Here is a 13,026-nt window from a genome sequence, read left to right on the forward strand (position 1 = left end):
GAGTTTATCCATATCCTCCGAAATGTAGTTTTGTTTTCCTTCGTTTTTATTTTATACTTTATTTAAGTGTTTTATTTGCTTGTCAGTATTTCTTTTTAAATACATTGTATTTCTTCCTTTTTTTTGTTCGCAGAATCAAAATAAATTTTTGGATTAAATCTTTAATGTTTTTATGGACTTTGCTTGTTTTGGGAGATGTAAGTGTATTCTTGTAAAAGGCTGCATATTGATAAATCCTCTATAATGTTGGATGAAACTCATCCATTCTAAAAACTTAACCCCTCCTTAACTTCGAATTCATCTTTTGAGTTTATCCATATCCTCCGAAATGTAGTTTTGTTTTCCGTCGTGTTTATTTTGTAATTTATTTAAGGGTTTAATTTGGTTGTCAGTATTTATTTTTAAATGCATTGTATTTCTTCCTTTTTTTTGTTCGCAGAATCAAAATCAATTTTTGTATTAAATATTTCATGTTTTGATGGAATTTGCTTGTTTTGGGAGATGTAAGTGTATTCTTGTAAAAGGCTGCATATTGATAAATCCTCTATAATGTTGGATGAAACTCATCCATTCTAAAAACTTCACCCCTCCTTAACTTCGAATTCATCTTTTGAGTTTATCCATATCCTCCGAAATATAGTTTTGTTTTCCGTCGTTTTTATTTTGTACTTTATTTAATGGTTTAATTTTCTTGTCAGTATTTCTTTTTAAATTAATTGTATTTCTTCCTTTTTTTTTTTTCGCAGAATCAAAATCAATTTTTGGATTAAATCTTTCATGTTTTGATGGAATTTGCTTGTTTTGGAAGATGTAAGTGTATTGTTGTTAAAGGCTGTATATTGATAAATCCTCTATAATGTTGGATGAAACTCATCCATTCTAAAAACTTAAAAATTTAAAACTTAAAAATCTTTTTTAGAAATCCATTCTAAAAAAGTTTATCTATATCCTCCGAAATGTAGGTTTGTTTTCCGTCGTGTTTATTTTTTTCTTTATTTTAGGGGTTAGTTTAGTTGTCATTATTTATTTTTAAATTACTTGTATTTCTTCCTTTTTTTTATTCGCATAATAAAAATAAATTTTTGGATTAAATTTTTCATATTTTGATGGAATTTGATTGTTTTGGAAGATGTAAGTGTATTCTTGTAAAAGGCTGCATATTGATAAATAATCTATAATGTTGGATGAAACTCATCCATTCTAAAAACTTAACACCTCCTTAACTTCGAATTCATCTTTTGAGTTTATCCATATCCTCCGAAATGTAGTTTTGTTTTCCGTCGTGTTTATTTTGTACTTTATTTAAGGGTTTTATTTGCTTGTCAGTATTTCTTTTTAAATGCATTGTATTTGTTGCTTTTTTTTTGTTCGCAGAATCAAAATCAATTTTTGGATTAAATCTTTCATGTTTTGATGGAATTTGCTTGTTTTGGAAGATGTAAGTGTATTCTTGTTAATGGCTGTATATTGATAAATCCTCTATAATGTTGGATGAAACTCATCCATTCTAAAAACTTCACCCCTCCTTAACTTCGAATTCATCTTTTGAGTTTATCCATATCCTCCGAAATGTAGTTTTGTTTTCCGTCGTTTTTTTTTTTTACGTTATTTTAGGGTTTAGTTTAATTGTCAGTATTTCTTTTTAAATTCAGTGTATTTCTTCCTTTTTTTTTTATTAGCAGAATAAAAATCAATTTTTTGATTAAATTTTTAATGTTTTGATGGAATTTGATTGTTTTGGAAGATGTCAGTGTATTATTGTAAAAGGCTTTATATTGATAAATTATCTATAATGTTGGATGAAACTCATCCATTCTAAAAACTTCACCCCTCCTTAACTTCGAATTCATCTTTTGAGTTTATCCATATCCTCCGAAATGTAGTTTTGTTTTCCGTCGTTTTTATTTTGTACTTTATTTAAGGGTTTAATTTGCTTGTCAGTATTTCTTTTTAAATGCATTGTATTTCTTCCTTTTTTTTGGTCGCAGAATCAAAATCAATTTTTGGATTAAATCTTTCATGTTTTGATGGAATTTGCTTGTTTTGGAAGATGTAAGTGTATTCTTGTAAAAGGCCGCATATTGATAAATCCTCTATAATGTTGGATGAAACTCATCCATTCTAAAAACTTAACCCCTCCTTAACTTCGAATTCATCTTTTGAGTTTATCCATATCCTCCGAAATGTAGTTTTGTTTTCTGTCGTTTTTATTTTGTACTTTATTTAAGGGTTTAATTTGCTTGTCATTATTTCTTTTTAAATTCATTGTATTTCTTCCTTTTTTTGTTCGCAGAATCAAAATCAATTTTTTGATTAAATCTTTCATGTTTTGATGGAATTTGCTTGTTTTGGGAGATGTAACTGTATTCTTGTAAAAGGCTGCATATTGATAAATCCTCTATAATGTTGGATGAAACTCATCCATTCTAAAAACTTAACCCCTCCTTAACTTCGAATTCATCTTTTGAGTTTATCCATATCCTCCGAAATGTAGTTTTGTTTTCCGTCGTTTTTATTTTATACGTTATTTAAGGGTTTAATTTTCTTGTCAGTATTTATTTTTAAATGCATTGTATTTCTTACTTCTTTTTTTTTTAGAAGAATAAAAATAAATTTTTTGATTAAATCTTTCATGTTTTGATGGAATTTTCTTGTTTTGGGAAATGTAAGTGTATTCTTGTAAAAGGCTGCATATTGATAAATCCTCTATAATGTTGGATGAAACTCATCCATTCTAAAAACTTCACCCCTCCTTAACTTCGAAGTCATCTTTTGAGTTTATCCATATCCTCCGAAATGTAGTTTTGTTTTCCGTCGTTTTTATTTTGTACTTTATTTAAGGGTTTAATTTGCTTGTCAGTATTTCTTTTTAAATACATTGTATTTCTTCCTTTTTTTTTGTTCGCAGAATCAAAATCAATTTTTGGATTAAATCTTTCATGTTTTGATGGACTTTGCTTGTTTTGGGAGATGTAAGTGTATTCTTGTTAATGGCTGTATATTGATAAATCCTTTATAATGTTGGATGAAACTCATCCATTCTAAAAACTTAAAAATTTAAAACTTAAAAATCTTTTTTTAGAAATCTATTCTAAAAAAGTTTATCTATATCCTCCGAAATGTAGGTTTGTTTTCCGTCGTGTTTATTTTTTTCTTTATTTTAGGGTTTTTTTTGGTGGTCAGTATTTATTTTTAAATGCATTGTATTTCTTCCTTTTTTTATTCGCAGAATCAAAATCAATTTTTGGATTAAATCTTTCATATTTTGATGGAATTTGATTGTTTTGGAAGATGTAAGTGTATTCTTGTAAAAGGCTGCATATTGATAAATCCTCTATAATGTTGGATGAAACTCATCCATTCTAAAAACTTAACCCCTCCTTAACTTCGAATTCATCTTTTGAGTTTATCCATATCCTCCGAAATGTAGTTTTGTTTTCCTTCGTTTTTATTTTTTACTTTATTTAATGGTTTAATTTTCTTGTCAGTATTTCTTTTTAAATGAATTTTATTTCTTACTTTTTTTTTTTCTCAGAATAAAAAAAAATTTTTGGATTAAATCTTTCATGTTTTTATGGAATTTGCTTGTTTTGGAAGATGTAAGTGTATTCTTGTTAAAGGCTGTATATTGATAAATCCTCTATAATGTTGGATGAAACTCATCCATTCTAAAAACTTAAAAATTTAAAACTTAAAAATCTTTTTTTAGAAATCCATTCTAAAAAAGTTTATCTATATCCTCCGAAATGTAGTTTTGTTTTCCGTCGTTTTTATTTTGTACTTTATTTTAGGGTTTAGTTTGCTTGTCAGTATTTCTTTTTAAATGCATTGTATTTCTTACTTTTTTTTTTATTAGCAGAATAAAAATAAATTTTTGGATTAAATCTTTCATGTTTTGATGGAATTTGATTGTTTTGGAAGATGTAAGTGTATTCTTGTAAAAGGCTGCATATTGATAAATCCTCTATAATGTTGGATGAAACTCATCCATTCTAAAAACTTCACCCCTCCTTAACTTCGAATTCATCTTTTGAGTTTATCCATATCCTCCGAAATATAGTTTTGTTTTCCTTCGTTTTTATTTTGTACTTTATTTAAGGGTTTAATTTGCTTGTCAGTATTTCTTTTTAAATACATTGTATTTATTCCTTTTTTTTTGTTCGCAGAATCAAAATCAATTTTTGTATTAAATTTTTCATTTTTTGATGGAATTTGCTTGTTTTGGGAGATGTAAGTGTATTGTTGTTAATGGCTTTATATTGATAAATCCTCTATAATGTTGGATGAAACTCATCCATTCTAAAAACTTCACCCCTCCTTAACTTCGAATTCATCTTTTGAGTTTATCCATATCCTCCGAAATGTAGTTTTGTTTTCCGTCGTTTTTATTTTTTACTTTATTTTAGGGGTTAGTTTACTTGTCAGTATTTCTTTTTAAATACATTGTATTTCTTCCTTTTTTTTTTATTAGCAGAATCAAAATAAATTTTTTGATTAAATTTTTCATGTTTTGATGGAATTTGATTGTTTTGGAAGATGTAAGTGTATTCTTGTAAAAGGCTTTATATTGATAAATCCTCTATAATGTTGGATGAAACTCATCCATTCTAAAAACTTCACCCCTCCTTAACTTCGAATTCATCTTTTGAGTTTATCCATATCCTCCGAAATTTAGTTTTCTTTTCCGTCGTTTTTATTTTTTACTTTATTTAAGGGTTTTATTTGCTTGTCAGTATTTCTTTTTAAATGCATTGTATTTCTTCCTTTTTTTGTTCGCAGAATCAAAATCAATTTTTGGATTAAATCTTTCATGTTTTGATGGAATTTGCTTGTTTTGGGAAATGTAAGTGTATTCTTGTAAAAGGCTGCATATTGATAAATCCTCTATAATGTTGGATGAAACTCATCCATTCTAAAAACGTAACCCCTCCTTAACTTCGAATTCATCTTTTGAGTTTATCCATATCCTCCGAAATGTAGTTTTGTTTTCCGTCGTTGTTATTTTGTACTTTAATTAAGGGTTTAATTTGCTTGTCAGTATTTCTTTTTAAATGCATTGTATTTCTTCCTTTTTTTTTGTTCGCAGAATCAAAATCAATTTTTGGATTAAATCTTTAATGTTTTGATGGACTTTGCTTGTTTTGGGAGATGTAAGTGTATTCTTGTTAAAGGCTGTATATTGATAAATCCTCTATACAACTACCTCTAAAAACTCACTGCAGCACCAAGCTGCCTGAGGCCAACACAGTAGGCGCCATTAACTTTCTCCTGATGAAACATAATTAAGGAATTAACGTTAACTTTCACCTAATGAAACTCATCCATTCTAATAACCTCACCCCTCCTTAACTTCGAATTCATCTTTTGAGTTTATCCATTTCCCCCGAAATGTCGTTTTGTTTTCCGTCATTTTTATTTTGTACTTTATTTTAGGGTTTAGTTTGCTTGTCAGTATTTCTTTTTAAATGCATTGTATTTCTTCCTTTTTTTAATTCGCAGAATCAAAATTAATTTTGGATTAAATCTTTCATGTTTTGATGGAATTTGCTTGTTTTGGGAGATGTAAGTGTATTCTTGTAAAAGGCTTTATATTGATAAATCCCCTATAGAACTACTTCTAAAAACTCACTGCAACACCAAGCTGCCTGAGGCCAACACAGTAGGCGCCATTGACTTTCACCTGATGAAACATTATGAATGAATTAACATTAACTTTTACCTAATGAAACTCATCCATTCTAAAAATCTCACCCCTCCTTAACTTCGAATTCATCTTTTGAGTTTATCCATTTCCCCCGAAATGTCGTTTTGTTTTCCGTCGTTTTTCTTTTGTACTTTATTTTGCATTGTTTTTAGTTTTACTTTATTTTACGTCGTTTTATTTCATTTTGCGTCGACTTTTCGACACTGAAATTTTTTTTATGTTGAATTATTTGATATTTACCTCTTAAAACTTTTTTATTAGCGTTTTGGCTACCATTTGAATTCGGTATTAGAAGTTAACATTTGGGTTTTTGAAAGGATATGCCGACTGTTCGTTGATTGCTTAAAGCCACTATTTTGGTGTGTATTTATAATCCTGAAATTTGCTTATGAATTGTTTTTATTTTCTTCTTCTTTATGAAGCAGTGTTTCAGGTAGATATATTTTTCGTCTTTGTTCAGAATTACTTTTTGGGAGTGTATTATGTTTTGTAGCTTAGTGACTGCCACACAAGGTAAAAGGCTTATTGACAATTTTTTGTATTTTCTATTTCTTGTCAGTAAATATTTCCTCTCCCTGAAAAAAAAAATGCTATTTCCAGTTCAGAACAAAAATATTCGTAAAATCAGCAAATCATTTTCAAATTTTTCTGCTATCCTTCCCTGCCTACAAAAAAATTATTCTCGATTTGTTATAGTAACTTTCTTTTCATACGCGCTCTCCCTTTGCAACATATTCTTTTCATATCATGTCCATTGTAAAATCTTCCAAAATAATATATTAAATATGTCCTAAAGAGGCTTAATTTTGCTCATATTTGATATTTTTCAGTCTCGACCAACAATGGCATCTTTATAAGCAGTTCTCTTCCATTTGCTGTGATAACTTTCTCCATAAACTTTTGCTTCTTGTGTTATGGCTATTTAAGAGCCCAGGCTGATCTAGAAAAAAATAACGAATTTGGGAAAATGTTCTGGGGCCAATAATAATTGATACTTTTTGGGGGGGGGGGGGGAATTCTCTCACTCGGGCAATTAGGCCCAGCTTCATTTACTGTTGCTATTTTTCACTCAAATGGACACTTTTCATGTACCGTCTTTTGTTCCATTTTGTTTATTAATTTTCACCACATCGGTTTCATTTGTCGTAATATCTTCATTCTATCTCAAATAAGCCTCGAATTCGTCCTAAGAGGCTTATTTATGCTCCTACTTTCTTAGCTTTCACTAAGAGAGCTTTAGTCGCTTTTAATTTACTCTTCCCCTTGCCTTTTATTAGTGTTGAGGAGAGTAAAATGAAATTTATTGGGGTTGTCTGCGAGGTTTATTGTTTGAAGGTCTTTTAAACGAAAATATGGGATGCGCTTTCTCTTTTTGATGTTGGTGAAGCAGTGGTTAAGACATTACCTGAAAATGAAAAACTTGCTCTGCGCTAACAAGGCAAGGAGCTCTTTCTCACTTGGGAAATTGTTGAAAACTATGTAAACAAGTTTTTGCCAAATTAGAGAACATAGGAGGGACAAGAAAGGCGACGAGAATCGTAAACTTATATCGCAAAGATTGTTCTTTTTTTGCTAAGCTAGTGAGAAATGAAGTGGCAAGATCTGCGAAAATACAATGGGAATACGTTTTTCGTTGGGGAGGATAGAAATGCGAGAAGGGAGGACGGAAACCTTAAGATACTAATGTAAAACTGAATTTGTTTTTTCCGTAGTATCTTGCCAATTGACGGAGAATAAAAATAACGAAAGGAGAAGAGAAAACGTAAAAAAAATGTTGGATTCGAATGTTTATTTTTGTTTTTTGTTGTTGTTTTTTTGGGGGGGGGGGGGCAAATGGGAGAGAATAGAACTGACAAGCGGAGAAAACTGAAACCGTAAAATTACTACTGTGAAAACTGGCATTTTTTTTTTTTTTAAATTAAGAGAGAATAGGACTGACAAACGGAGAAAGAAGAGATCGCAAAATTGTCATTGTGAAAACAGGATTTTTTTTTGTGTGTGTCAAGCTATAGATAATAGAAGTGACAAGATGAAAAGTAAAATAATCATTATGAAAACTAGATTTTTTTTTTATTATTTTTTGCTAAATTATGGAGAATAAAATCGACGAGAGAACAGAAACTGTAAAATTACCATTATTCCTGAAAGATTTTTTAAATCTGCCACATAAAACCACAAATTTCATTATCACTAAAACTAACCTTTGAGTATCTCTGTAACCAAGTTTTTACACATTTCTAGGTGCTATTGTCAAAGAACTGGATCGACTTTGGAATAAATCGCCCTTTGAAATTTGTTCCTCTATTTATTTTATAAACTAGGTTAAACTAGCTCTTCAGGGGTTTAAACTGTTTGTCCCTGACCTAACTACTTCAAATGCAGATGCCTTGTTTTGTACTAATAATTAGCGATAAGGTCTCCTACTGATTTTGGCGTTTTAATTAAGAGTAACACTAAGTGTGCCAAAGCGTAGAGAAAAGAAAAAAGTATGACAGTTAGAAAAGATTACAAATGTAAATTTTGATTATTAACACCATGTTTTACCTTGTACAATTAAGGAAAAAACAACAGAATAGGAAACAACCACTTTTCCTAATCCTACCTCTTGAACATAGCCAACAACATGTTTGCAGATGTTAGCAACATGTTGTCAAAGAACCTTTTCTCATGAAAAAACAACTGAATAGGAAACAACCACTTTTCCTAATCCTACTTCTTGAACATAGTCAACAACATGTTTGCAGATGTTAGCAACATGTTGCAGACATGTTGTCAAAGAACCTTTTCTCATGAAAAAACAACTGAATAGGAAACAACCACTTTTCCTAATCCTACCTCTTGAACATAGTCAACAACATGTTTGCAGATGTTAGCAACATGTTGCAGACATGTTGTCAAAGAACCTTTTCTCATGAAAAAACAACTGAATAGGAAACAACCACTTTTCCTAATCCTACCTCTTGAACATAGTCAACAACATGTTTGCAGATGTTAGCAACATGTTGCAGACATGTTGTCAAAGAACCTTTTCTCATGAAAAAACAACTGAATAGGAAACAACCACTTTTCCTAATCCTACCTCTTGAACATAGTCAACAACATGTTTGCAGATGTTAGCAACATGTTGCAGACATGTTGTCAAAGAACCTTTTCTCATGAAAAATTGAAGTTTTAGCATAAGAGCTGCACTTTTTATGCTTGAATCCCTCCCAAGAAGATCCTTTGCTCCCTCCCCCAAGGATTTTACATTTGCGTGCTTAGAAGCTATGTTGATATTGCATTTTAACCTAGGATGAAAATGGCAATTTTACTTGTGGTTCCCTCTTCGATCACCCCAAAAATTATGTTTTTTATATAATTAGAGATTGTTCTGGTACTTTGACGCATTTCGAAATTAGTTCATGCCTGTTTAACTTACTTCAGTTTTTATAGTCTTGGAAAATTGAAGTAATTGTTACCTAGAGATTAAACTATGTCAGTTATCCATTTATAACTAATGTCTGTAGTTTATATTTATGTTAAGTTGTATCCATAATACCTATTTATAAAGTATTATGTATTTTTATCTTTATAGATCGATTTATGGCGAATTTTGCAGTCGACATAAAGAAGCTGTTTCTTTATACAAAGACATTCTTAAAGCAGACAGGAAATTTCAAGCCTTTGTTCGGACTTGCTCTCAGAATCCTCTATGCAAGAAAAAAGGCATTCCTGAATGTATTCTCTTTGTTACTCAAAGGATAACTAAATATCCCTTGCTTGTAGATCCTCTCATAAAGACAAGTAGGGACAAGCCAGAAGAGAATTTCAAACTTCAACAAGTTATGCAGCTTATCAAGGTAAAAGTCTGTAATTTGATTGTGTTTTGTGAAATTTGGTTTTTGTAAAGGAAGGGAAATTTCCTGCTCCGCTAATATGCCATGATTGCATGGTTTAATTCGTATAATGTTTAGAGCAACATTTTATCGCAAGCTTATAACGAGATTAAATAAAAAAAAACATGTTTTATCAGCTGAAAGTAAGTATCAACATTAAAACTTAAAACAAATAGAAACTATTACGTATATGAGGGGAGGTCCCCCCCTCAATGAGGGGGGTTGCCTGGTTTATTTTGTATACTTTTTAGAGCAACATTTTATCGCAAGGTTATAACGAGATTAAATAACAAAAAACATGCTTTTTCAACTGAAAATATGTATCAACATTAAAACTTAAAACAAATATAAACTATTACGTATTTGAGGGGGTTGACCCCTCCTCAACACCTCGCTCTTCGCGCTAAAGTTTTTCAGTACTTTTAAAAAAGCTTCTTATTGTTCTAATTAAATGAACCTTGTGTTTCAGGAGTCGTTCTTAAGGAATTAGGACAAAATTCCAATGTATTTTTTGCCAGATCTTTATTCTGGCAAAAAATTCAAAATTCCACATTTTTGTAGATAAAAGCTTGAAACCTCTACAACAGGATTCTCCGACACGCTGAATCTGGTGGTGTGATTTTCATTAAGATTGTTTGACTTTTATGGGGTGTTTTCCTTTTTTTTCGAAAATCTTTCAAATTTTTTGAGCCTCGTAGCCTTTCATGGGTAAGACTAAACTTAATGAAACTTATGTATTTGGAATCAGTATAATATGCTGATTCTTTTGATATATCTATTGGTATTAAAATTCCATTTTTTAGAGTTTAGCTTACTATTGCGCCGGGTCGCTACTTACATATAATTTGCTACCACGACCTGTTTGAAAAACTCAAGTCCTACAGTTTTCACACTTTTTCCAAAAAAAAGGAGATCAAGCAACCTAATTCTTACAGTCCATTCATGCTCCATTTTCTCCATTTACTCCCCAATGCACCCTTTAAATCTAATGTCCTTCTCTGATACTGACACTGGGAGATCCCTACCTTTAATTACATTTGATGTTCAACAAAAATGGGAACGGAAACTGACTTGTATTTTGAATTTTAAGGTTGATTGACACATTCCTTTTCCAGATCAGTTTATAAGGTTGCTACCAGTGTCCAAAAAGATCCAGCTAGATATGTGAGGTCGCAGCTAACTAAAACTTGAGGTTATTTTTACTGCTGGAATTGTGGTATGAAGGCGTATCAAGCCATCCTCCCTCCAGGGAAGGCTTAAAGAATGCTTTTTGCTGGTCATTTCGTAGCTGGTTTTTTTTTTCTTCTTTTTTCTCTTGTGTTTTGCCGAAAGAACATCTTTCAATTCGAAAGCCTTATTTTCGGGACAGCAAATTTTGGGACGGAGGAAAACTGAGAAAAAGGGGAAAAAAACTGGAGAATTATGTGAGAACCATATAGAAAATGATGAGAAAACTTGTAAGCATCTTCAAATTTGGTGAGACCAGAAAATCCTCTCCAATGTTTGCTTAAATTTATGTAGACAATTAGAATCGAAGCCTCTTTCCCTTTCTCCACCACCACATTTGAAATCGCCCCCCCCCCCCCCTTCAACAAAACTGCCCTTGAAAGTTTCATCCCGATCCCCAGCCTTGATAGAAAATACACTAAAGCTGTAAATTTGGAGATATATTCATTTACGAAGTAAAAAGCCCCCCTTCCCTCCAATTTAATTAATTTTTTCACCCATTTGGATTAATAGGGAGGATTAAATTAATAGGGAGGATTGGATTAATAGGGAGGATTAAAAGGATGTAATAGTCTCATGTTGATTTTTCTCCCGAATCGCAACTTTTATCCAAAAAGAAATTATATTAATATTTTATTATATTAATAAAATTATTAATATTATATTAATAATTTTATCTTAATATTTTGCTTCATACCGAGTAAAATAGCCTAATGCCAGGCTCAAAACCATGACCCTGAGATTTGGATTCTGATACAATGTAGTCTGAGATAGCCGGGCTTGTTATATGGTTTTACAACTTCCGGTGTATTGAAATGAATAGTATCCTAATAAAGAATTTTCTCTTGAGCAATAGAAATTTACCAATTATGTAAAGTAAGGTGTATTATAGTAATACTTTTTATAAATAAGTTTAAACTTTTTTGAAGTGCTTTTTAATCCACCTCCACTATTAAGGCTCCTTATCAGTAAATATGAGTTTGAATCTTATGCCTAAGCCCGATTGTAGTTATATCAATCTATGACTACATTTATTTTTATGTATATATATTGTATTTATATATTTTATATATATATTTATTGTATATATGATTGTATTTATCAACGATTCGTCTTTTTTAATTTTAACGTCAGACTTGTACTGCACAAGCGGAAAATTTAAATATAGAGAAATCGGTTAAAAAAAAGGTTATACATGTACTAATATATTCATTTTTCTGCTAATGCAGCATGTCATTTATCGGGCTAGCAAACAGACTGAAAAACTTCTGTTCCTAGCTTCCACTTTTTTTTATTCTAAAATCTACTCCCTATCTTCAGTTTGGTTGGTAGGTCGCAGAAATTACGCTTGAAAGTTGAACACTGTCCAACAGATTATGAAAGAAATTCATTGTCGGTGCTGCCCAAGCCCGTAGGGTGTATAGCCTAGGTTTTTTTTTTTTTTTTTTTTTTTTTTTTTTTTTTTTTTTTTTTTTTTTTTTTTATAGCACTGAGGATGGCTTGGCAAAGGTCTTTGCCAAAATATATGCTTTCGTTTTGTCCACTAGCTAAAACTCGCCCTCGGTTTCTTGGTTATTTTTTAATTATATTTTCTCTTTTTTTGTCAAAATCAGGCGTTGAAATAAAAATCTGTGAAATGTTTATAATATGGCTTTATAGTATAATGTAATATAGCTGTAATATAGTATAATCTAAAAAGCTATGAAAAAACCTGTTCTAAAGAAGCTATGAAATAAAATTTTGCATCTCAAAAGGAGTATTATATGATTTATTTCTGAGTGAATAAAGGACATAGCTCATTGTCAAGCCTACGGTATGATTCAACATGTTGAAAAATCGGCTCTCAAGATATTTAACCTTATTTGGCCTTTTTGTCTTCAGGACATCATTATTGATGTGAACGCTAAAGTAGCCGAAAAGGAAAGAGAAGAAAGACTCTTAGATATTTACAACAAAATTGATGCCAAATCAGCGACGGCTTACAAAGGGACAAAGTTCAAGAAGTCTGACCTACTTTCTGGAAATCGAAAGCTTATGTGAGTGAAAAACCATATTTGATCTAATCAATGAGTTTTCATGAGAAGTTTTAATTACTTTATGGCGTAAAGAGGGAAGCTTTGAATAGATTGGGATGGAGGAGGAGCGTGCGCAACGGTGTTGGGCTCAGGCGGCTTGGTGCCGCGGTGAGCTGTTAGCAGTATTAGTAGTAGTAATAGTACT

The 13,026-nt window shown here is 31.0% G+C and overlaps 1 protein-coding gene across 1 annotated transcript in view; it reads left to right on the plus strand.

Annotated features, from left to right (window-relative positions):
- The window catches only part of cyst (rho guanine nucleotide exchange factor 18 cysts), a 402,635-nt gene that overhangs the window by 343,073 nt on the left and 46,536 nt on the right, over positions 1 to 13,026 (plus strand). Inside the window, exons 15-16 of the mRNA XM_089102646.1 lie at positions 9,279 to 9,543; positions 12,688 to 12,842. Of these exons, the coding sequence (XP_088958772.1) occupies positions 9,279 to 9,543; positions 12,688 to 12,842 (420 nt within the window). The remainder of the gene's footprint in view (positions 1 to 9,278; positions 9,544 to 12,687; positions 12,843 to 13,026) is intronic.

The sequence above is a fragment of the Artemia sp. Qi Xiang Cuo genome, chromosome 16 (genome assembly GCF_049724085.1).
Source record: "Artemia sp. Qi Xiang Cuo chromosome 16, ASM4972408v1, whole genome shotgun sequence".
NCBI classification, from domain to species: Eukaryota; Metazoa; Arthropoda; class Branchiopoda; order Anostraca; family Artemiidae; genus Artemia; species Artemia sp. Qi Xiang Cuo.